Here is a 26,545-nt window from a genome sequence, read left to right as displayed (position 1 = left end):
GGTAACCTTCTGGGGGCCACATGCCAGTGATGGGAAGGGCCAGAAACAAATGTGAGGGGAGCAATGTTTATACTTCTTAATCTTACACACAGTAGGCTTATTTTACGCACCCTCATCTACTCCATTCAAGCAACCAAGAGGCATTATCAGAGTTCAAGGACACATTCCAGTCAGGAGGTAACACTCACAGAAGTAGCAAACTATGGTTGGTGGAGAGGGTGTGGCCTGGGAAGAGGAAATATGGCTGAGGAAAATGTGTAGCCTAGAGAATGACCTGAAGACCAGAGAGATCTGGGGGGGGGGGCAATTTCTCCCTCAGAGCAAGAACTGGCCATCTGTTTAGGGTGCTGACCTCTGACAGGACCTTCCCTTCTCCCCACACCATGGAAGAATATATCAAATATCTCCTTCAAGGGTGGAGTTATTTAAGCCACTAGGAAACAGTGTGGCATGCAAATGAGGTGAGTGTGTCTGCATATGAGATGGGTTTATGACATGTGCTTGTACAGCCCAGTGTGTGCACCTAGAGAGTATCTGGAGGGAGCTACCATATGGTGGTACTGATCAAAGGAGCTCTCAGGGGACATGTCCACAATGAACGGTTTGGGGAGTTGCCTGAGCTGGAGGGATGAAGATGCTGGACTGGTACTGCTGCTGCTAAGGTATCTCTTCTTTCTGCTGACGACGTTCCCTTTGCCAGCCACTGCTGGGAATGGGATGTCTAGTAGAACAGTCATTTTAGGCATGAGGGTGGAGAACAGCACCAAACCAGGTACTACAGTCTTGGAAAATGGCATCATCCAAGTGGTGGAAGGAAGCACCATCCGGCTTCGGATCTTCGGCCAGGGCATCCACCGACCTACTTGCCAGATGTTATACTTTGCTGACTTAGCTGATGTGTCAGCTGCTAATGCTCATGGGGACCCCTGCATCAAGAAGAGCAGTGACATGCTGGTGAACCCATACTGCCACGAGGTACGGAACACCACCGCCCTGGTGGATGTGTCAGTCCAGATCCTGCGGAAGGAAATCGAGTTCAAGAACTATGTGATGTGCTTGGAAGATCATTCGGGCAAGCCACGGTATTGGTTCAGCGACCGCGATTTGGTGATCCAAGTGATCGAGGGAGATAATTTCAAACTGCCTTTCTGGCTGAAGTTAGTCCTGGTGGTCATCCTGCTGGCGTTGTCAGGCATGTTTAGTGGTCTCAACCTGGGCCTGATGTCCCTGGACCCCATGGAGCTGCGCATCGTCCAGAACTGTGGCACACCCAAGGAGAAGAAGTATGCCACCATGATCGAGCCTGTTCGGCGGCACGGCAATTACCTGCTCTGTTCTTTGCTCCTCGGCAATGTCTTAGTCAACACCTCCTTCACCATACTGTTTGACTCCATGGTTAGCGCAAGCCTTCTGGCTATAGTGGCCTCTACATTTGGCATTGTTCTCTTTGGGGAGATAATCCCCCAGGCCCTCTGCTGCCGCCATGGCTTGGAAGTGGGTGCCAAAACCATTGTCATCACCAAGTTTGTCATGCTGCTGACTTTCCCTCTCTCCTACCCTATGAGTAAAATACTGGACTATGTACTCGGTCAAGAAATGGGCCTCAGGTACAACCGAGAGAAGCTGATGGAGATGCTGAGGCTGACGGAGCCGTACATGGACCTGCTGAAGCAAGAGCTGAATATCATCCAAGGAGCACTGGAGCTGAGGACTAAGGCAGTGGAGCACGTCATGACCCCCCTGCATGATTGCTTCTTGCTCAACAGCAACGCCGTCCTTGACTTCAACACCATGACGGAGATCATGGAGAGTGGCTACACACGCATCCCCATCTACGATAAGGAGAGGACGAATATAGTTGATATGCTGTATGTCAAGGATCTAGCCTTTGTGGACCCAGATGACTGCACCCCGCTGAAGACGATCACTAAATTTTACAACCATCCGGTGCATTTTGTTTGCCACAATACCAAACTGGATGCCGTGCTTGAAGAGTTCAAAAAAGGTAACAAGGTGGAGATCGAGTCAGCTTCAGCCTCCATTTAAAAGCTAACTTTTTGTTTCTCTTTTGGAGAAGGAGCAACTTTAAAATAGTGGTTACCTTTAGAACAGGCCAGAGGGGTTGGTCATCATCCAGAGAAAGTGATGGCATAGATTGGTGCCAACATTTTATGGATGACAGAAATGACCCTAGCATTTGAGGCCCAGTGTCTCCCCAGGCAGAACTCAGATGAATCACAGGAGGTGGGGTGAGTGAAGAGTTCAGCACCCCCTTATATAGCACCCTGTCAGGGGCAGCCCAACCTGTTTTGCCACCTGAGGTGAAACAGGAAAGTGCCACCCGCGTTGCCACAGTCTTGTAGGAGCCCCACAAGACCTCATGGAGCTCTCGCAGGGCCCTCGCAAGATCTTGCCATAACTCAGAAGTCTCAGCCACTTCTCCTTACTTCTCTGCTGGTGGGGGCACCCATGGCAGCACCCCTTGGATTCTGCCACCTGAGTCGGCTGCCTCATGGGTGAGCTGGCCTGAGCACATGGCTCTGTTATCGCTCTTGGCCTCTGGGGATGACTGTCCTGTAACTTCTCACACTCCATAGCCATAAGGATGTAAGAAGAGCCCTGCGAGATCATGCCAAAGGCCCATCTTAGTCCAGCATCCTTTTCTCCCAATGGCCAACCACATGATTATAGGTAGCCTGCAAGCAGGACCTGAATGCAACAGCCCTCTCTCCACTTGTCTTTCCCAGCAACTGGTGAATCCTATGCAGAAGCAGGTGACTGCAGAATCAGCTACAGGCACTTTAAGGATTGCAGGCAGCTTTCCTGAAGGAACAGGAGAAGGATCTCCTACAGCCTTCCCCAAACCTGGTGCCAATCTCCAGGTGTTGTTTTTCTCTAACTCACAGCCAGAATAGGGATGCCAGGAGTTGTGGTCCAACAATATCTGGAGGGCACCAAATTGGGGAAGGCATATATATACTATGACTCTTCTTTAAATGCAACAGTTGTCTTAGTTAAAGCAGAATGGAAGCGGGGGATCTACAGGATGAAAGAAAAAGGCATGTCGGAGGTGGGATTGCATTGAAAGCAGAAAAGTCCTGTGTCCAGTCCCTGACACATTCCATTTAAAAGGGTCAAATAGCAGAGATGTGGAATATTATTTCCCATCAGAGACTTTGGGGAGCCGCTGCCAGGCAGAATAGGTTGGGCTAGATGGACAAATGGTCAGACCTATAGATAAGTTTGCTGAAGAGCTGTAAGGCACACCTTGAGAGACACAGGTTCCCCATCTCCATGAAAGAACATCTGTGGGCCAAAGCCAAGATTATATAAGAATTTTATTTAATGGATAAAACTTTTTTGAAACTAATTTATATATATATTTCTTGGTTTTTAAAAACACCATCAAATGATGTCTTCGCCTCAGTGCATGGGTGTAGCCAGGAATTTTGTTGGGGGGGGGCAGGACTTTGTTAGGGGGCAGAACTGATGTGATTAGTCAGTTAGTTAAGTACTTCCATTGTTTTACTTGATCTAGGGGGGCAACTGCCCCCTGCTTCTCTCCTTGGCTATGCCCATGCCTCAGTGATATAACCAAAGTCTGCCCCACAGGTAAATCTCACCTGGCCATTGTCCAAAAGAAGAATGAGGTTGAACATGAAGATGAAGGTGAAGTGTTGGGTATCGTGACCCTGGAGGATGTCATTGAAGAGATAATCAAGTCAGAGATCCTGGACGAATCAGATCTCTACAGTTAGGTTCATTCCTAGTTGTTTTTCTACCTATGAAACAGCAGTGTGTGTGTGTGTGTGTGTGTGTGAGAGAGAGAGAGAGAGAGAGAGAGAGAGACAGACAGACAGACAGACAGACAGACAGACAGAATCACTGCATTATATTTCCTCATCTTGGGTATGGGTGGGGAAGCTATGGCCCTACAGATGTTGTTGGACTTTAACTTCCATTAGCCTCAGTTAGTATGGCCAATTTTTAGTGCTGATGGGAGTCCTACAATATTTGGCAGGCCTTGTATTCCTCACCTGTCTTCAGGTGCAACTGTATTTTGTTCCCAGCAATGGTGACTCAGCTAGCCTATCTTGGACCACTGCCATTTCTGCATAAAACTCTCTGAGAAGAACGGTAGAGGGAAAAGATCATGATCGGCATTAGTTGTTTCCAACTGAATTTTGCTCATTTCTCTTGCAGTCTGCCTAGAATCAATAGTGTCATGAGGTAATTTGGGACTTTGGCCTTGGGTTTAAGGTTACTGAGATACTGTTGCAGGAGCTATAATTGCTCCAAGATGCAATGTTATGAAGCACCAATAGGCAGAATTAAAATAAGGAAATTATGGGCTGTCAAAACAAGGTGGTGCAGAAGTCCAGGACCTCACTCAGCAGAAGCAAGTGAAGGAATACACATTTATCCGAGGAGCCCTCCTGAATAATCATTACCTAACCGCACCACTGCTTCTGACCTGCTCCCAGTGGTGACTGGTGCCCATTGGGCCTGGTGGAGCTCAGGGCATTGCAAACAGAGCCGGGGAAAACAATAGGCGAAGTAACAAAACAGTTCCACCAACCCATTTCACGGAAGGCAACATGGTGAGGCTCAGAGGCACTGCCCCACCTTGTCCTCTTGAGGGGCGCTCTCTAGTTGTTCCCCAGTCTTGCCTCATGGTTTGCCCTTCAGTCCTGGCGTCTGGTTTGCTCCTCAACCTTGCTTCCTGATTTGTCCTCCAGTTCCAACCACCTCCTTGGTCCTGACTGCTGGCTTTGCCCCTGGACTCTGATCCCTTTGTGCAACTCCTAGTTCCCGGTCTGGGGCCCCCAGCTCATTAAACTGCAGACAGGTATGGAGCCCTGCCGTTTATCCTTACCTAGCCCTCTGCGTTGCCAGGAAAAATGAGATGCTTTGAGAAATTCCAAGTACAATACAGGTTGCGTGTTGCCGGTATTTTCAAAAAAGGCTAAACTCCATGGATATATCAACTCTGAACTTGATCTTGCCAGTTAAACACATTTATATTTATACAAACGTATTTGTTTGGTGTGCTCTGAAGGGACATGATGCAGCCAACATGCTCAGGCTAAGCAGATCTGGGGCTGCTCAGTGCCTTGACGAGGGACCACATGGGGAGTCCTGTGGATGCCATTTTGGGTTCCATCATGGAAAATTTCAAGAAAAGCCTAACTTAGGGTGTCCCTGCCACCAAAGGCGTGGTTGGTGGTGTTGCAGGGGGAGGAAAGGAGACACCTCAGTGTTGATACTGACTTTGATACCATTTCAGTATCAGGCAAAGGTCTCAGCTGTTTTATCTCTGCTGATCACTCAGACTGGGGAGACCCACCCAGGGACCATAAAGCTCACTGGGTGACTTTGGGCCAGTCACTATCTCTCTGCCTAGCCTACCATGCAGGACTGATGTGAGGATGAAAGGTGTAAGGGGGGAACATCTGGATTTGTTAGCTGCCATAAATGTACTTGTGAAGGCTGGAGTATAAAGTCATCCAAAAATGTAAAACAAAATAATATCATACTTCAAGCTTTTTGTATGGCAGCTCCTACACTTTGGAACTCCCTGCCTGTGGACATCAGGCAGGTGCCTTCCCTGTGCTCATTTTGGCACCTGCTTAAAACATTTTTATTTAGGCAAAGCTATCCAGATACATGGATGTTGATGTGTTTTAATATAACTATTTAATTTTAAATATTTTCAGTTACAGGACGCGGGTGGCGCTGTGGGTTAAACCACAGAGCCTAGGGCTTGCCAATCAGAAAGTCGGCGGTTTGAATCCCCACAATGGGGTGAGCTCCCATTGCTTGGTCCCAGCTCCTGCCAACCTAGCAGTTCGAAAGCACGTCAAAAGTGCAAGTAGATAAATAGGTACCGCTCCGGCGGGAAGGTAAACGGCGTTTCCATGCGCTGCTCTGGTTCACCTGAAGCAGCTTAGTTATGCTGGCCACATGACCTGGAAGCTGTACGCTGGCTCCCTTGGCCAATAAAGCGAGATGAGCGCCGCAACCCTAGGGTCGGTCACGACTGGACCTAATGGTCACGGGTCCCTTTACCTTTACTATTTCCAGTTACATGTTTTGAACTCTTTTATTGATCATTTTAACACTTCTTGTAAACCACTTTTTATTATGAAGAAATGGTATATACATTTTGTTTCTTAAAAATAAAATCCAAATGTATGTCAGTCATGGTAGAATCTAGCAATCTTTTCAACAAGGGCTAAAGGGGAAGCAAAATTGGTGTTGAGATGGGGGGTCACCCCCTCAGAAGGGGGGACAAGACAGGAAGCTCCCAAATTCCATATCACTGGTTTCTGAGCCATCTCGCAGATAGCTACCATGTGCTTTCAGATTTTCCTCAGTGATCATGAGGACTAGAAACATATATGTTCGTTTAGATCCATATGCGTCTGCGAGATTCTGTTCTCTCCATTTCCTTCCACTCTTACATCGTGTAGTGTGCCCATGGCTGCTTCTGTAACCACACAGTGTAGTGATTCCTTATTTGGTTTCCTCCCTTGCAGCCTACAATCGTACCAGAAGACGAGATGCCAGCCCAAGGAAGTGGGACTTCTCTGCCTTCAGGGGCAATGACACTGAGTTGAAGATCTCCCGTCAGCTACTCCTGGCTGCACACCGCTTTCTCTCTACAGGTACGAGCCCTCAGGGACCACCTGGGCCACTGGGAAGGTGGAGAAGGCCATCTAGCATGACCATGAAATCGCTTTATAACTCCTTGCAGGGTTGACCCTGCTGCACAGCAGGATAAATTGGCCTGCTTCAGACAGCACCATGATGGGCAAAGTGGGCCTGGCCCTACCATTAGGCAGAGTGAGGGGGCTGCCTCGGGCGGCAGATGCTGGGAGCAGTGAGGTGCTTGAGGACAGAGCTGTGTGTGCCACATCATCTGCCCTGCACATCCTAAAGCAGTATGAACATGAGTACATAAAAAGAGCCGTGCTGGATCAGGCCAAAAGCCCATTGCACATCAGTGCAGCTGCACTCTCCCCATTTGTGATTCCCAGCAAGTGGAGTTCAGAATAGGAAAGGACAAGAAAATGGATTCAGTTCACCCTTAAAGCCAAACCTACCTGATTCACATTTTCTGAAACAATACAAGAACTGAAACATAGCCATCCTAGAACATTCGTACTTCCTCAATGTCTGCAGCCCAGTTATCCAGCCATGTAATGTGCACAAAAATGCATTGACTGGGGTCAGGTGCCATAAAAATGCATATATTAGTAACAGATGTAAAACAAGTAGTTATCATAAATAAAAGTACTGCAGACGGGAAGAGAGATAGGACATCAGCTTTGAATGCAAAGGGTCCCAGGTTCAGTCCCTGCCCCCAGCGTCCTCAAGTAGGGCCAGGAATGTCCCGTCTGATCTGAAACTTAAAGCCAAACCTACCTGAGTCGCACACATGCATATTCAAACTCCTAGCTCTGTACACATACAGAGTATCTTCCCAATGAGCTGTGCTCCTGCTCAGTTCCTGTTCACTTCAGTGCAGCAGGCACAATAGGATTTTCAGGTAGCTGACACCCATAATATGTGAGTGCCATCACTCTCCTACTCTGTTCCATCCGACGCCACCCGCCATCTGCCTCCAGCTGGCTAACTCGCTTTGCCTCACGGTGGCATGGATCTGGGAGAGGATTTTGCTTCAGGAAGCATCCTTTGATTCCTGTGCCCTCTCCTTGTCACGCAGAGGTCTTGCAATTTTGCCCGAGCCTCATCTCCGAGAAGTACCTGCTACGCCTCCTCAAACATCCTGGTGTCATCTGTGAGCTGAAAATTGATGAGCAGGACAAGGAATCTCCCGAATTTAACTTGTATGAAAAGAACAAGCCGGCAGATTACTTCATTCTCATTTTACAGGTACTTTGTTGGCACTTCCTACTCTCTCCGCACAGCCAAGGAAGCACCAAGTGCATGACCGAACCTGTGGGTCATCAATGCGGCACTTTTGGTAGCCAAGGTGCCCACAGATGTCTTCCTGGTGCCTGCTGGGTCCCATCTCTGTGCTGAAAATTGAAAAAGGCCTTCTTTAGCCAAAGGGGGTGGGGTTTACAGCTAGGGAGCAAAGCACATGTGTGAGGCCCACAACAACTTCTATGGTTTGGCATAAGGGCCCATGGATGCAGAAGTACCCCATGCTTAGGCTATAGTCATGTATCCAGACAAGATGACTCTCATGGTCCCTTCCAACTGTAGTTCCATGATTCTGTGACCCTGCTAGTGACAGGCCAATTGGAACAGAGCCCACCTTAAAAGTCTTATCACTGGTGGCACTCCATGTGGCATGTCAGTACCAACTGCGTGTCCTACGGCAACTGTGTACAGCATCTTCAGGCCAATGTTGCAGAACACAAAAGGGGGAGGGACCCATGAGGTCATCTGGATCAACCCCCTCGTGTAGGAGGAAATGTGCTCACCATCATCCCTAGTGGGGCATGACACACTACAGGATATATATAACTACACACCAGCATACATGTATATATATGCAGGCAAACATAATACAATAGGAAGGCCACTGCTGGACATCTAGTCCAAACAAGCAAGCTGGAAAACCAGAATACACACAAACATACACACATGCATCCAAATTAATTCTATTAGTAATCCTGTGTAGGGTAATAATTGGTGCCATAACAGGAATATGCAGCTGCCCCATACAGGGATTGGACCTGCCACCTTTGGCAGTTTGTAAGAGGCACTGAGCACAAACCCACCATTGTAGATGCCAAGCGATAAACCAGTCATGTACTGCGAACGTCCTTGTGCAGATCACATGGCGCCGACCATGTGGCCAAAAACAAAATGGCGCCGACCATGTGATCACAGCAACATGGCGCCGTCCATGCATCAGGGACAAAATTAACACCAGCCATGTAAAATAAACTGGTGCTGAACTTGTGTCCCCAAGGGGGGGTTAGCCTGGATGCAGCCCCTCCTCTCCCCCTCCCCCCAAGGAGGCCGCTGCCTGAGGACCCAACAATCCGCCCGTCAGCGCCAGAATAAAGGAAGCCCAGCATTGAGGAGAAGGCGACAACAGGCACCACGACATTGAGACCTGGGCCATGTTACCTTAAGAGTAAAGGTGGGTCCAACTGTGGTGGTGGCCCAAAGGGCCCCTGTAAATCCTTGAGTGTGCTTCTAATAGAAAAGTTATGGTAACCTGTTATGTACTTTATGAAACTGATGATTTTGCAAATTGCCGCTGCTCCCCCTCAATTGGGGCAGGAATACAGCTAATACAGTCATACCTCGGGTTAAATTTGCTTTAAGTTGAGCGTGTTCAAGTTGCGCTCCGCAGCAACCCGGAAGTAAGGGAGTGTGTTACTTCCGGGTTTCACCGCTTGCGCATGCGCAGACGCTCAAAATGACGTCACGCACAAGCGCAGAAGTGGCGAAAAGGGGCTCCGGAATGGATCCCGTTCGTATCTAGAGGTACCTATGTATCTATGTGAATCACAAAGATACAGCTCAAAGCTAGAACATAAGTTGCTACATGGTGCAAATGGCTACACGTAACATAGGTTCCCAACACACACACTAACACAATGTAACAGAACATGGTGGGAATCAGAACTTAATCAGCAGAAATTGCCAGTGCTTATTGCACATGTGTATTAAACATGAAATGAGGTAATGATGTATATGATTGGTGGAAACTGAAGTGCTTTGTTTGAAATTTTATAAATACCACCGCCTGGACCACCAGGCGGGGTTGCAATTTTGCAGAACAATCCGACTGTGACCTATTGCTTTGCAATAAACAAGACTGGACTCCTAACTCCTCACGTTTCTGAGTTTTATTGGTGTAAACTCAGGAGATAAGCTATTTTCTGGCTTATAACAAAACAACGACCTTCCTCGCTGATGCTCTGACCAGAATGGCTGACCAGCATTGACGGCAGCTTCCTTTTCTGGTCCCCAGCTCTGGCCCCAGGGCCGCAGCCAATTGGCTGATGGTGCCGGTTACATGGATAATAATGATTATAGATAAAATTCATTTAAAAAAAGATTGATGGGAGTCAAAGTCCAGCAACATCTAGAGGGCCACAGGTTCCCCATACCTGCAGTAGTGTAAGTAAAAAATAAAATAAAATAAAAAATTATTGCAGAATCATAGAATTGTAGAGTTGGAAGGGACCATGAGAGCCATCTAGTCCAACCCCCTGCAGTGCAGGAATATTTTGCCCAATATGGGTCTTGAACCCATGACCCTGAGATCAAGAGTCTCATGCTCTGCCCACTGAGCTGTCCTGCACAACAGAGTGATAGCAGCTGGTCCCTACTTAGAATCAAGGAGCAGGCCTTCTTTCTGGGCCTATCCTACGCATGCCAAAGCTACCAAGCCGGTTGTTTGAGAGATATGAATAATGCTTATCTGCAATGCTTTCTTTTATTGGGTTTCTTGGGAGTTACTTCTGCTTGCCATGGGATGGAATGCTGTGAGATTCCAGATTGGGTGCTACAGGTTGACCCTTGTCTGACGAATCAAGTTTAAAGGTCCTAATATTGCCTCTCTGTTCCAGGGAAAGGTGGAGGTTGAAGCGTGCAAGGAAAACATGAAGTTTGAGAATGGACCCTTTTCCTACTATGGAGTCATGGCCTTGGGTACACCCATCCAAGGAGGTAATCTGCATTCCTTCTCCTCCCACTGTCAGAAACTCTCCCCACTTGATAGTTTAGGCCAGGGGTCAGGAAGCTTTTTCGGCAGGGGGCCGGTCCACTGTCCCTCAGACCTTGTGGGAGGCCAAACTATATTTTGGAAAAAAATACGAACGAATTCCTCTGCCCCACAAATAACCCAGAGATGCATTTTAAATAAAAAGACACATTTTACTCATGTAAAAACACGCTGATTCCTGGACCTTCCGCAGGCCGGATTTAGAAGGCAATTGGGCTGGATCCGGCCCCTGGGCCTTAGTTTGCCTACCCATGGTTTAGGCTGTAATCCTAACCGCATCTGCTCAGAAGCAAGACCTACTGAATTTGATAGGGCTTACTACCAGGTAGGGAGATAAGAATACATCATTTCCCATTATGTCTTCTATTTGTCTCATGCATCACTGTTTCCATTCCACAGCAGTTAATTCTCCACTAAAAAGTGCATCACTTGCCTTTCTGCTGCTGCAAAATTACATAAATTACATTGCTATTACATTATTCCACCCCATTTATCTCAAGTCAAAGGAAACACAATGCAGATGGCAGGGAAAAATGATAAGTATCCATGATTTGCAGACTGAAAGAAACACAAGCACATCCCAGGTTCAGTTGGTAGAGCATAGATGGGTTTTCTGTGGGAAAAGCAGCAGGGCAAAGGCAAAACCACTCTCACCCATGCCTAGAAAATGTGAGACAAGCAGAAAACCTCTTGGATCCATGCTTTCCAGGCATAGGACAAGCGGAAGTATGGGTGAGCCCTATAAGCATTTGGTCTGATTTGTTTGTGGAACAGTTTACAACAAGGAACATGCATCCTAGTTTTCTCGTGGGCAGGGGCAGAGGAAGGGGTGTGTGGTGGGGGCGGGTCACCCCAGGTGTCACCACTGGGGGGGGGGGACAAAATGCAGCGTGCCCTGAGCCACGGAGCATGCCCGAGCCACGCGTCTTTCCTGGGAGTGACGCGGTGGCTTGGGCACCTGCAGGCTCTATGCTGCCCCAAACAGTCCGCCCACCGCCTCCCCCCCAGCTGTAGAGTGGCTGAAGGGGAAGAGGCAGGCAGACTCCTTGGAGGCCCCATGGAGTGTCCTGCCCCACCTGGTCCTGACCCGCGGGCATGTGGCCCTGCCCCTGGCTCTGTCCCTGGGCACAGGGCACACACACTGCCCCAGGTGCCTGATCGACCTGCTCCACCACTGCTCATGGGTTTTTTTATAATATTTTCATTAATCAGAGGCACCAGGTTGCCCCTGAGACTGAGGGGGCCCGGCATGTGATGCATGCAAAACATCACATTGTCTGGAGGCCAAGCATTTTGGAGGAGCTTATGGTGACGCACACATGCAATGTGCATTGGCCTCCTTCAACAAATATTGATGGGGCTGAAGATACCTCGGACCCCTAGAGTTGGCATTCAGTCCACACTTCCCCCCATCACTTTCTTGGCTGCAAAATGTCAGATTTGTTTTTAAAGTGGATTTGTTGTGCCAGAACAACAGAGCATATTTGGTGGTGATGGAACTGAAAAATAAATTGTGTGTGTGTGTGCAAAGCGGATGAGGCAGCAATTAGTCATCTGTCCCTGTGCATTTTTGGAGGCTGGACAATTGCGTATTTGGTTTGCACCATAGTCTGGTGCCATCTAGTGGTTTAATCACAGCGATTCATCCATCCCCAGTACAACATTCAGGGAAGGGCCCTTGAGTTTCCCTGAGGGTGCCAGACCTTCTTGCGGCTGTTTCCCAGACAATACAACTCCCTCTGGCTCATCATTTCTGCTCTCTCTCTCCCTCTTGGTTAAAAGAGTCCTATAAGCAAGTAGTGCTCAGGCATAGGCATGAAAAGTCTAGCACAATGTTGCTTTAACCAAGCAAGCAGGCAAAACAATCCCACCAGTACTTGCTGCCACCCCGTTCCCCAGACCTGCTATTCTTAGTGACCAGCACTCTAGGCAGCCGCCTAGTATCCCCTAGAGACAAATCTGACTGACTGTTGTGGAAGAGGGCTGACAGTTGGGAGAAGGAAATGGAGTACAGCGGCATATTGAATAGCAGCACTCCACAAAGCAACATTTTGTTGCAGGTTCCAGATCTATATCCTTCCATCCATGGCTTCTAGTTCCCCAAGTTGTTTCAGGGGCCTCTTTACAGGGATTGTGTCCTTGGCAAGGAGAGACTCTGAAACACAACAGATGTGGGACACATGCGCATAAGCAGCGCTAGCCTCAAAGCAGAACCATCCCCCCACCCACCCAAAAAACAACAACAGCACACCCTTGCTGTTCCCAGAGGCTGCTTCTTGCAGATTGGAACTGTTTTTCGCTGTGTCCAGTTCAATGTTCCCTCTTGTTCGCTTTCTCTTGGATACACATTCCTAGGCAGGACCCTGGTCTGAGCCCCTCCCCTGCTACATAAATGTGACTTGCATTTCTAGCTTCCTTGGGTTGGTGGAAACATGGTTGAAGGCGGTTCAGCAAAAGTAGATGGAGCTTGGGGGGGTTGGCGGGCCAAGGGAAGAAGCCGGGGAAAAGACCGAGGGGAGCAGGCTGGAGTGTACAATTCTCGCCTCACTTTTTCCCATGTGCAGGTATGGAAATCATAGGCTCCCAGATTCGCATGAGTAATATGCAATGCTTTAGCATCACCAGCACCAACCAGGTCCTCCCCAGCAGCAGCCTACAGTACATGGCAGACTACACTGTCCGTGCTCTCACTGACCTCCTGTACATTAAGGTGAGGCCTCGACGGATTTGTTTGACCCCCGAAAAGGAGATTCTGGGTGAGGTAAAGGGTGATACTTTCCTAATAGATCCCGGTATATTCATTCATCTATAACAAGGGTGGGGAAACTTTAGCACTGTTGCTTTGACAACTCTCATCAGCTCTAGCAAGCCTAACCAGTGGTCAGGGAAGATGGGAGTTGTAGTTCGGCAGCATCTGAAGGGCCCACCTCTGATCTAGAAAATTCCAAAGCTGCCCTCAGTTGAGAGCACAGCTTCAGCTGGATTCACAGCCATTTCCTTTTCTCAGGGGCAAATGGAATGTAATGGCAGCAGACCTGTGTGAAGACACGGCTCTCCCAGGACATTCCTCTAGGACAATGGGATGCAAGGGGCAGGACTAACACACTTCTATGTAGGTCTGCTGAGACATAAGTTCCACTGAGTTCAATGGGACTTCTTCCCGAGTAAGCATGCATAAGACTGTGGCTTTGCATTCATTTTTTGCAGGGTCATAGCCCCACCAGTGAATATTTTTGTGTACTAGGTGGAGGTCAAAGGTGTGGTTTAGCATTTGGAGCTCAGGCCCAACCTTTGCTTTGTAACTAGCCAGGCTGCTCAGGGCAGCCATTTGCCGTTGGCACCTGCAGCCAATCTCAGATTTCCAAATGTGCCCCTGGTCATCAACGGTTCCCAACCCCTCATAGCTCATTCTCGAAATGGTCTGTTGAGGCAGGAGGGGAACACCCTCAGGTTATAGGAACTTGAAAATGTGGTTGCATCTCTCATTATTTTTAAAGTATTCCACTTCCCTTCTAGGCTTCACAGAATTGTGGGGGGTCTCCCTCCTCCCAGAGGTGGAGCTAGCTGCTCCCGCACCTGGAGCAGCGCACATGCTGTGCCTGCAGGTGCGGGGCTAGCCACTCACAGCAAGCGTCCTTGGGGGGCGGCGGCACTGTGATGTCACACCCCCTCAGCGATGACACCTGGGTCAGGCTGCACCCACCGCACCCCCTTCCTCCGCCACTGCCTCCTCCCACTTGGGCAATTGATTTGACCATCCTGATAAGGCTTCTTTTTAGATACCTATGTGCAGGTGGATGCAAACTTGATGTTTGCTACTTCTGACTTTGTAGCTTATTCTTTGGCTGCCTGCAGTTCTGTGGGAGAAGGGGCTGAGCTGCCACCTTAGCAGCCCCCACCACACCATTTCTGGCCAGACTATCTGTGTTTACATAAGACAGAAGTGAGGAATCTCTTTCAGTTGGAGGGCCTCAATCCCTTCTAGGCAACTTTATTGGAACCACATGCCGGTGATGGGCAGAGCAACGAATGTGAATGTTTACCTTTTATACACCAGGCTGGTTTTTACTCACCCCCCTCTCTCACACACCTCTGTTTCCTCCATCCAGGCAAGAGAGAACCATGATCAGAGTTCAAGAATACATCCCAGCCAGACAAAAACACTCAGCCTGCACTTTCCTTGTGTGTTTTTACCTGGCTGGAAAGCGTGAGTAGGCCTGGGGGAGAATCCTGAGGGCCAGATAGTGAGGGCTTGGAGGGTAGCATTGCATAGCCCTCAAAGGTCCTGGGGAAAATGAAACATCCTGGTATTTTGCTCGAGAGCATGGTGGCCATTGCAAATCTCCTATGTTGGGTGGCTTAGCAAATTAAATAAATTGTAATAATAATAGATAGGTGAGGTCTGGTTGTGCATGCTGGGTGTTGGCAGTATGCTTCTGGAGTAATTGCTTTCTCTCTCCAAAACAGATCACACGGAATCAGTATCAGAACTGTCTTATGGCCTCACTGGCGGAAGTCAATGCAGCTGCAAGTGTCATCCCGCAGGCTGAGACTTCTGCTGACTAGAGTCAGTGCTCCAAAGTGTACCCCAGGCTTGAATTGTCTAGAGTCAGTCCTCCGAAGTGTACCCCAGGCTTGAATTGAATTGAATGAATCTTTATTTGCGTCAGCCATCGGCCATAGCAATCTTTCTTTCTCTTTCTTTGGCTATCACTCGTAGCCAAGTAAGATCGTCTTCCATAAACACGGTTTCAACAATGAGTCCGTAAGTGACTGTGGAGGCCAATTCTGGATCCACACATCTTTCCACAATGGGGACATTGGTTTCTGGGCGGGAGTTGATCATGGTTGGATTTGCCAAGCATGCCTTCCTCTTAGCGTGTTTCTCCCTTGCGTCCTGAGTTTGAGTCCCTTCAAAGCCCATGACACCTTTGGTAAAGGCTTTTCTCCAGTTGAAGCATTTGCAGGCAAGTGTTTCCCAATTGTTGGTGTTTATAGCACGTTTTTACAGATTTGCCTTGATACAGTCATTAAACCTCTTTTGTTGACCACTAACATTACGCTTTCCATTTTTAAGAGTAGTTGCTTTGGAAGACCGATAATTGGCATCCGCACAACATGACCAGTCCAACAAAGTTGATGTTGAAGAATCATTGCTTCAACACTGGTGATCTTTGCTTATTGCAGTACACTGGTATTAGTATGCCTGTTTCTCAAGTGATGTGTACAATTTTTCAGAGACACCATAGATGGAATCTTTCGAGGAGCTGGATATGGCATTTATAAATAGTCCATGTCTCACAAGCATACAGTAAGGTTGGTAGTGCAATAGCTTTGTAAACAAGCATTTTGGTTTCCCTGTGAATGTCCCGGTCCTCAAACACTTTGCACTTCTATTGGGAGAAAGCCTCACTCACAGAGCTCAGGCAATGCTTGATTTTGGCATCAATCCCTTGTGGAAAGATAACTGCCCAGGTAGGAGAAGTGATTGACATTTTCCAACATTACACCCTTGAATTGGATATTATCATGGAGGAGCCAAATGATGTTCACAAATTTTTCTGGGCAGCCAATTTTCAGAAGGACAGTCCACAGGGCATTACGATTTACAGTGTTAAAAGCCTTAGTTTGGTCGATAAATGCCATATACAGGGGTTGGTTTTGCTCTCTGCATTTTTCTTGAATTGAATGCATCTTTATTTGCGTCACCTATCGGCCATAGCAATACAACAACAATATGATATACAAAGAATAAAAATAAAAAGTCAATTATATAAAATACATTTTAGGGTGTTGATTCAATAGTCAAATAGTGGATCTTATTCTAATTGCCCCAGCTAAAAAACCTTGCAACCTTTGCGGTCACCTGATCATTTTGATCAATCTCATTACATTCAAACTGCTAGAGTCTTCAGGGACGCTTCAGTCTGTGACCTCCTCACTGGGAAAGCCATAACTGGTCGTGACCCTACAGATAAGAACCAAAAAACCTTACATTCCAAATGTTGCAAACCTGTCAGCCGTGCCAGAAACCAAGAGCCAAACATAGAACGCTTTAATCTGAGGGGGCAATCAGCTGACTTCAAATCAACAACTCTGACACATCCTGGTGCACCCCAGGCTTTACTCAGTTCCTTCCTAAACAAGGACAAGAAGGGACACGGGTGCCAAAAGTGAGGACAGTTGTGTGTCAGTCCAGCAGGCCATGTCAAGCTAAGTCCAAATGAGATGCCTGCTACCCCACCATCAGTGTGAACCTTCCAACTTGTCACTTTCTGGTACTTTATTTCTCTGAGATGGTTTAGAATACAGTGGTACCTTGGTTTACAACCATAATCCGTTCTGGAGGTCCATTTGTAAACCCAAACAGGTTATAACCCAGGGCGCGCTTTCACCAATGGGGCCTCCCAAAAAAAATTGTTTGTAATCCCCCCTCCCATGGGTTGTAATCCAAAAAAAGTTTGCAAACCGGGACACGCACTTCCAGGTTTGACGAGTTTGTAATCCAAAACGTATGCAAACCAGACTGTTTGCAAACCAAGGTACCACTGTAAATGAACCTCAAGGTTAGAAAAAGAAAAGAAAAAAAGGGACCTATGGACTGTTGCCTTGCCTTCCTATCCACTCTGTTTCTCTCTTTTTTTTTGCTGTTGATTGTCCTCCTGTGAATTGCTATTATCTGTTAGGAAAAACCTCCCACTGGAGCCAATGGAAGTCTCTTCTTCCTCCTTTCTAACAGCAGCATAGCACAGGGATGAGCGAATCTGTCAATTTCAGTTTCCATCTGTTCCTCATTTTTCCAGTTTTAAGTTGAGTTCACCAGATTTCTGCACCAGTTTTTTGTTTTAGGTCTTCATGAACATTCATCAGCATTGTAGTGTGAATTTCTTCTGATATACAGTACCTATCTTTGTGTGCAAATTTGCCTAATGTATACATTTTTGAGGACATATTTTCCCTGAATATAATGCATTTTTGTACGTTATTTTCTCTATTTAAATGCAGTTTACCCTGGTAGATGCATTTTGTACATATTATTTGGCCGGAAAACTGCGTTACAAAAATCAGAATAGTGCAATTTCAAAGGATGGCTGTGCTTATGCTTGTGTATTGTTTCAGAAAGCATAAATTAGGTACATTCACCATTAAATGTGAACTGGAAAAAAAAATTGTCCCCTATCCCTAGCATGGAGAGGAAGAATTTGAATCAGGACTGTTGCTGGGAGGGTGAGGGTTAATCCTCTTGTTCTTGTTCAGCAAGGAGCCACCCTTCCTCTTCTCTTTCTTTATAAACTTGATGTAATGATGTGTTTAGCTTCTTGTCTACTTTGACCCATGGCTATCCTAGCTGGGCACCATAAGCAAATACTCATAACTACTTATTTTATTTAACAGGACTTATATGCTGCTTAAATTACCAAAAAACCTCCAAGGGTCTTGTATAAAACAAAACATTTTTTTCATTAAAACTACAAATAAAACCAAACATTAAAAGCAAGTTGACCAAAAATGTATCAAAATGTTTATTATTTATTATTTATATTTTTATCTCACCCTTCATCCCAAGGTCCCAGGACAGGATACAACATTAAAACACAATATTTTTTAAAAAACGAAAATGAAAAAGGCACTCTGCACATGTTTGAGGGAGCCCTAGTCCTCATGACAGTCCTCAAATATTCTAGAGCTCAGCTGAGTGTTGGCACTGGAAACAGGTTCCAGGAAGACTAAATTCTGACGAAGCCTGACTCTAATAATTAATCCTTCTTGTAGGCAGTTTGTGTGCGAGGCTTTAAGGAATTAAGGGATGGGTTGTCTTCCTGGCCCCACCCAACACCTCCACCTTCCACTTTAAAGCGGAGTTGCAACTTATTTTACGGATCCTTCTCCTGCACTTTCATGGCAGTCTGGGACGGAAAGTATTTTCCTAGTATGAAACATATTTTCCAACCCCCCCCCCCTTAATTTCTGCACTCAGGTTGCTGTTAAAGGCATGGATCCAGTAAAAAAAGGAGAATCAAGCTCTATATTAAGCCTTTTACTCACAACATCTATCCTTCTTCCATTGGGATGGGGGGGGGGGAATACTTGGAGACCAGCTAGGAATCCAGATCCAAGATTGAGAGAATGTACCTTTTCATTTTTCATCTCTGCATTTGTGATGTCTGGTTTTCAGAACCTTGCAGGGAACTCGGACCACCACACCTGGGAAATAAACTTTCTCTTGCTTTCAAGACATATGTAAACTAGGCTTGCCAACTTTCTCCCCCAAACCCTGCTCCTGTGCTAGGGTAGCCAAATGCAAAAGAGGGCAGGGCTTCTGAGCCTTTAATTGCAGCTTGATTTGTAGACAGTGGCAGTGCTTACATCTATGTCCTATGAAAACCATTTAACAGCTGATGTTTGCTGCCATTAAGGGCACAAGAGCAGGACTTTCTTTCTTTCTTTCTTTCTTTCTTTCTTTCTTTCTTTCTTTCTTTCTTTCTAAAAAGCATTTATGTATTAATACATTAATTTCAACATTTCCTCCCAAGAAAGCCAGGGTGGATCTCTCCCTCCCCATTTCCCCTTTACAACAAACCTGTGAGGTGGGTTAGGCTGAGAGAGAAAAGTCACCCAGTGAGCTTCGTGGCTGTGTGAGGATTTGAACCCAGGTCCACCTAGGCCTAGGCCCAGCAGTCTGACCCACTGCACTACCCTGTCTCTCTTGATTTGTTGGCAATCCTAATGTAAATGAAAGTCAGGCACAAATACTTTCCCACAAAGGACTCTGCCCCTGTGCTTTGTCTGGGGCTCAGATGTGGGAGGAATTTTGAGCTTCAGTTCCTCGACTGAGCTTCTGTGCAATGAGCCACGGCAACCTGGATTGTCTCAGTTCACCTTCCCACAGCTGTCACTGGCAGCCAGGTGACAAGTGAGCAAGGGATTACAGACAAATAGCTGGCAAAATCTTTTTTGACATCTGAGGAAGCAGGAAGGGAACCCTCCCACAGCCTTGGGGATTAGGGCCAAGATGATGATGATGATGACAATTCAGCCCAGCCCTGCGGTTGATGTTTGAAGTCCCTTCTGCTTCCTTTCCTGAACAAGGAAAAACCTTGTTTAGATGACAGAATAAAAGGCTGAGCTAGCGATAGTCCCAGCTGTTCTACTTTCAGTAAAGTTCTATATATTTATATGTCTCACCCACACAACAACATTCAGTAAGTAACCTTTGTCAGAATTGAGTTGCTTGGCATCTAGCATGATGAGCAGGAACAGAAAGATGTGTCATTTTTGGTTCTCTCAGGTTCTCATTTTTACATTCTTAAATTTCATTCTCTACACCCCTTCAACAATTTGTGATTTCTTTTCCTTTAAAATCCTTATGAAAATTCATTAGCATTTGGGTGTGAATTTATCCTAATAAACACATTTTTGTGTGTGCATTTTTGACTAAATGATAATAATAATAATAATAATAATAATATATTATTATTATTATTATTATTATTATTATTATTATTATTATTATTTATACCCCACCCATCTGGCTGGGTTTCTCCAGCCACTCTGGCTGGCTTCCAACAGAATATTAAAATACAATAACCTATTAAACATTACAAGCTTCCCTAGAATACACATTCTGGCAACAATTTTTTCCTAATGGAATGCATTTTTGTATGTTGTTTTTCCCCCACCAATATATACATTGGTATCCACACTTTCCCCTTTGTAAACATTGCTGGGTGAATCGAAAACGAGAGTTAAGTGCGAATTTTTAAGGGAAGCTCTGTTTCAGTTCACATCATTGCCATAGAAAATGTGTGACACATTAGCCTTTGAACATGAAGTGAATCAAATTTCTCCCCCTTCCCTAACTGTGGGTTTATCCAGACTCGCCCTTGCCTTGCTGCTTCCCCCCAGGAAAACCTGATCTGTATTGCTGAATTGGAGCAAACTTCAATCAGGCTTTCTCCTAAAGAGGGTTTCCCCAGGGAAACTAGCAGGGAAAGAGCAACACTGCTCAGACCTGTGCCTAGAAAGCACGGAGCAAGCAGAACACCACTCTGACCCCTTGTTTTCTAGGCGTGGGGCAAGTGGAAGTGCAGGCGAGCCCCATGAAAAACCTGTCTTTCCTCTCCCATCCTTATTGTTTAGTGGATGTTAGCGGGTGGATGCTTTGCCATTGGGCCACAAGCTATTCCTTTATGAATTGCATTCACACCCCACTTTATCTCCAAGGAGCTCATGGTGGCCTACATGGTTCTTCCCCTCCTCATTTAATTCCCACAACAACCCTGTGAGGTAGGTTAGGCTGACAGGCAGTGAATGGCCCAAGGCCACCCAGTGAGCTTCATGCTCAGTTTGAGATCCAAACTCAGGTCCTCACCTGACACTCTAACCACTACACCATACTGCCTTCTCCCTTACTGGGGCTGTGTTTTGAGGTTATACATTCAGAGCTCATTCACACTTACTTTTTGCCTCACGCTTTCTAGGTACAGGTCCACATTTTAAAGCTCTGCATCTAAGCCCTCCCCCCTTTTGTCCTGCTGCTTTCCCCAAGTGGCAAAATCTCTTGGGCTGACCTCATGTCTGCCCTATTCTCTCCTGGGGTCAAGCTGAGCTAAGGTAACATTACAAGCAGTATTACCACTGAGGAATTAGGATCACTGCTTTCTTTATTTCTCTACCTTCTTGCCCCTCGTCAGGTCACTGTGCTAAACTCGTCTTGTGCCAGATTCTGACTTCTACTTAAGCCCCTCAAATCATTGATCCAGTTATACCTCAGAAAACCGGTTTGTTTCACTCTCTGCACATTAATATATAGCTGAATGACCTTGCTCCCTTCCTGCATCCTGGTATATTAACTGTTTGATGGTTAGACATCTCCTGACCCAAGCCAATTTGGTGTGTGTAGAGGCTAATGTGTATTACACATAGAGAGATAGCTATTTTTGACTATAAGATTTATTTTTTGAAGCATTATTTAATGTTGCATGTTCAATGCATGGAAATATATTCATATTAAAATTTATAGGCTACCATGACTTATTTATCCGTCAGGGAACATAAAGTTTCCCACAGGCATCTGGTTGGCCACTGTGAGAATAAGATGCTGGACTCAGTGGGCCATTGGCCTGATCCAGCAGGTTCTTCTTATACATGAGAAGTAGATGGATTACCACTGAGCTACTGCCCTTCCCCACACTTGCCGCTGATCAAAGCCACAGAACCTTCAATGCTCAACAGGTTAAAAGCAGCCACCCACTGCTCCATCTCCTGCCTGTTTAACACACTTGACCACATCTCTTATTAATAGCCTTTCCACAATGCACCGAAGGACGCCCCGTGTCTATTTCTGTCCACTTCCCTAATCTGTTGGTTGTGCAGCAGCCAGCTAAGCAGCTCCTGCCAGCCAGCCTTTGGGGCATTCATGCCTCTTGGCAAGGCACATTTAGAGAAAACATTTGAGCCAATAGAGATGGTTCATAGGTGTGTCGAGAGCATGAAGGGTCAAGTAGTTCCCTTCGCCTCTAATTCCCATGCATTTTATGCCCAGCTAGAACATACAGGCTCATGACAGGGGATTCAGTTACACTGGCAAAGAAAAAAGCACTTCATATGCATTGTATATGCATTCTAACAATGTGACACCAGATGGTGCTGTGGAGTTCCATTTTTGCCAACCCGATTTCTCATACAAAGTTTAACTGAAACGCTTCTTTGATGTGTCTAGATCCAGCCAGGGTTATGGTAAAAAGGGAAGATCAATACAACCTTTCCCACTAGGAACAGAGGAAGAAATTGGTTCTGCTTGCATTTTAATGCAAACCTACTTACCAAACCACCAGGGCTGGAGCACATTTTTCAGACTGAGGGTCATGTTCCCTTCTCACAACCTTCTGGGGGCGGAGCACATGCCAGCAGTGGGTGGGGACAGAGGCAAAAGTAGGTGGAGCAACAGAGGCAGAGGTGGTGGGCACCGGGGATGGCATCCTTGATTTGAAGAGGTCTATAGGGAAAAGAGGTCTATAGGGAAAAGAGGTCTATAGGGACGCGGGTGGCGCTGTGGGTAAAACCTCAGTGCCTAGGACTTGCTGATCGTAAGGTCGGCGGTTCGAATCCCCGCAGCGGGGTGAGCTCCCGTCGTTTGGTCCCAGCTCCTGCCCACCTAGCGGTTCGAAAGACCCTTAAGTGCAAGTAGATAAATAGGTACCTCTTTATAGCGGGAAGGTAAACGGCGTTTCCGTGTGTGGCGATGGTGCTGGCTCGCCAGTTACAGCTTCGTCACGCTGGCCACGTGACCCGGAAGTGTCTTTGGACGGCGCCGGCTCCCGGCCTCTTGAGTGAGATGAGTGCACAACCCTAGAGTCGGTCACGACTGGCCCGTACAGGCAGGGGTACCTTTACCTTTACCTATAGGGAAAAGAGCATAGGAGCTCAGGAATCTGCCTGCTGCTGCTGCTGGCAGAAAATAAACACCAGGGGTCTCCTGACAAGCACCAGAAGTCGCTAAAGCAGATTCCACACCTTTAAGCCCTGTTTAGATCTGTGCAAACTTAGGTATGAAATTGAACGTTGTCTGAATTGGAGGTGTGAGGGGGTGGTGGGGTTTACAGTGACACAATGCCAGAGAGCCCACTGGTGTAGCTAGCAGCCCCAAGGCCCTGAACATGGAACTGTACTGAGGGCTCCCTCAGTACAGCCGAATTCCTTCCGGCCTGCCTCAGCATCTTGGACGTCAGCAGGGAGTGAAGCGAGGGACTATATCTGTCAGTGACAGGTCAGAATGGAATGTGCTGGGGTGCCAAGATGGGGCCTTTTTCTCTTTCTCCTGTCCACCTCTCCTCTTATGGAGAAGAAGAGAAGGGAGGGCTGAGGGGGGAAAGCCTGGGACCTCTGCACCCACAGCCTGAACAGCTCCTCTTATGGAAAGGCAATGGGGGAAGCCCTCCGTGTCAGCAGCAAGGCGTAAGAGATTCTCCAGGCCTTCCCACAGCTTAACACAGGCTGGAATACTAGCAAAGTGGAATAGCGATGCCACTGATGGACGTCAATGCAGGACAATCTCCCATCCCTGCCTTGCAGATTCCAGAGGAAGTTACACTCCAACTTTGTAAGGTTATATAGGGGTGTAAAAGAGATGCTTTGCTGTCTGAACCAGAGGCAACATGATATATCCCCCTGCTGCCACATTGGAATGCATGTTTAAGATGGTTTAATGTGGGTGGATTAAGGTAAAGGTAAAGGTACCCCTGCCCGTACGGGCCAGTCTTGACAGACTCTGGGGTTGTGCGCCCATCTCACTTAAGAGGCCAGGGGCCAGCGCTGTCCGGAGACACTTCCGGGTCACGTGGCCAGCGTGACATCGCTGCTCTGGCGAGCCAGAGTCGCACACGGAAACGCCGTTTACCTTCCCGCTGGTAAGCGGTCCCTATTTATCTACTTGCACCCGGAGGTGCTTTCGAACTGCTAGGTTGGCAGGCGCTGGGACCGAGCAGCGGGAGCGCACCCCGCCGCAGGGATTTGAACCGCCGACCTTTCGATCGGCAAGTCCTAGGCGCTGAGGCTTTAACCCACAGCGCCACCTGCGTCCCATGTGGGTGGATTAGCTACCCCTTAATTAACGCCATTTTTGTGCAGCATGCAAGCAGAGTGGTTAAAGCGTAAAAAGAATGTTGCACCCTTTCAGCGCATGCCTGCTTAGTTTATGGTGCTTTTATCTTATACTTGTGGGACGCGGGTGGCGCTGTGGGTTAAACCACAGAGCCTAGGACTTGCTGGCAGTTCGAATCCCTGCCCCGGGGTGAGCTCCCATTGCTCGGTCCCTGCTCCTGCCAACCTATCAGTTCGAAAACACGTCAAAGTGCAAGTAGATAAATAGGTACTGCTCCGGCGGGAAGGTAAATGGCGTTTCCGTGCACTGCTCTGGTTCGCCAGAAGCAGCTTAGTCATGCTGGCCACATGATCCAGAAGCTGTACGCCGCCTCCCTCGGCCAATAAAGCGAGATGAGCTCCCCAACCCCACAGTTGTCCGCCACTGGACCTAATGTTCAGGGGTCACTTTACATTTACTGGTATCTTATACTTGTATACCTTGAACGCCTCCTTCTGATACCTCCTGCAGCCAAGCTGCTGCCAAACATATTGACTACTTTCCCTTGGGCCACATCAGCGAGACTGAGAGGGGGGTCTTATCACCTGGGCACCCCAGGACCCGCATATACACTGCCCAGGCTTGCGCCCTGGGGAGGTCACTTCACCCTCTGAGGCACACTCCACTGTGGCTATTAAAGGTAAAGGTACCCCTGCCCATACGGGCCAGTCTTGACAGACTCTGGGGTTGTGCGCCCATCTCACTTAAGAGGCCAGGGACCAGCGCTGTCCGGAGACACTTCCGGGTCACGTGGCCAGCGTGACATCGCTGCTCTGGTGAGCCAGAGCCGCACACGGAACGCCGTTTACCTTCCCGCTGGTAAGCGGTCCCTATTTATCTACTTGCACCCGGAGGTGCTTTCGAACTGCTAGGTTGGCAGGCGCTGGGACCGAGCAGCGGGAGCGCACCCCGCCGCAGGGATTCGAACCGCCAACCTTTCGATCAGCAAGTCCTAAGCGCTGAGGCTTTAACCCACAGCGCCACCTGCGTCCCTACTGTGGCTATTGGATGGCCCCAATTTTATGGAACTCTCCCAGCTACAGTTAGACAGCCCCCCTCAGGGTCTGGGATGCTCCTGACCTGGCAACCCTAGATGTGATCAGAGCAAGGCCTGATTTCCTGTCCATAAGCCACACATAACTGAGACAGGGAGAGGCGGCCTCTCGTTTCCCTCCCTCTTCTTTCCCTTCCTTCTCTTTCCATGTTCCCTTTCTTCCTTTCCCTTCATTCTCTGAGTCACTGAACAGTGTTCCTGACCAGGAGCGATTCTTACCAGTTGGATTTGGATTTCTCTTCCACCTGCTTGAAAGCATAACTCAACTGACAGTTGTGGAGGCCACAATTCCATCAGGGGAAAAGAAAATGAAAGGGCTGCTGCAAAGGAGGACGTTCACATCCAACGTGCCCAACTTTCAAGATGGAATGTTCCAGATCCTGTTTATCTGGCATTGCCTATGAGGAGGCCTGTATAACTCAGGCTCCAACAACTGTGATTGTACATAACAGTAGGGGGGCTTCTTCAGATCAGGACACAGAAGAGACGCTGGTAAAGCTACAGACCTCAGGAAGATGGCAGGGTTAAGGGCCGTCCAACCGGTAGAGGAACTCTCAGAGAAGATAAGGCTGTGTGAATTCTGTTCAAGAAAAGGGAACAGATGGGCAAACCTGTCAATTTTGGCTTATTGCAGTTTCTCAGTTTTTCCAGCCTTAAGTTTCACATCAGTATCCTTAAAAAAAAAGGGGGGGGCCATCATTTAAATTCACCAGCATTTTATTATTATTACATTATATTTATACTCCACTTTTTCTCCAAGGATCTCAAGGTGGTTGTACACGCATCTCCTGCTTACCATTTTATCCTCACAACAACCCTATGAGGTAGGTTAGGCTGAGAGTGAATAGCTGACCCAAGGTCACTCAGTGAGTGGAGAGTTGAACCTTGATTTTCCAAGTCCTAGTCCAGCACATCACACTAGTGTTGATTTCTCCTTGAGAACACATTTGTATGCAATTTGTTGAATATGCACATTTTTACATTTTTTTTCATGTTTCACGAATGTATACATTTTTATACACACTTTACCTTCACATATGTTTTGCTTTTCGTTTTACAAAAGAAATGCATTACTTCCTCAAGAACTGCATTGCAAAATTCAAAGACTTTCAAATTTTGAAGGCTGTCT

General features: G+C 47.3%; 1 protein-coding gene across 2 annotated transcripts; it reads left to right on the top strand.

Annotated features, from left to right (window-relative positions):
- Positions 1–397: 397 nt before the first annotated feature.
- On the top strand, positions 398–15,389 carry LOC307221491 (metal transporter CNNM4-like). 2 transcript variants are annotated; one of them, XM_079986007.1, is made up of 8 exons: positions 398–2,005; positions 3,613–3,753; positions 6,540–6,668; positions 7,730–7,899; positions 10,566–10,665; positions 13,285–13,430; positions 15,188–15,312; positions 15,354–15,389. In XM_079986007.1, the coding sequence occupies exons 1-7, from the start codon at positions 586–588 to the stop codon at positions 15,284–15,286; spliced, it is 2,205 nt and encodes a 734-aa protein (XP_079842133.1). In that variant the 5' UTR covers positions 398–585; the 3' UTR covers positions 15,287–15,312; positions 15,354–15,389. The 2 variants fall into 2 exon arrangements, with proteins under 2 accessions (XP_079842133.1, XP_079842132.1); XM_079986006.1 differs by having other exon boundaries at positions 399–2,005; positions 15,188–15,389.
- Positions 15,390–26,545: the final 11,156 nt, after the last annotated feature.

Source organism: Podarcis cretensis (genome assembly GCF_951804945.1).
Source record: "Podarcis cretensis genome assembly, chromosome: 8".
NCBI classification, from domain to species: Eukaryota; Metazoa; Chordata; class Lepidosauria; order Squamata; family Lacertidae; genus Podarcis; species Podarcis cretensis.
This window is presented reverse-complemented; position numbering and strand designations above follow the sequence as displayed.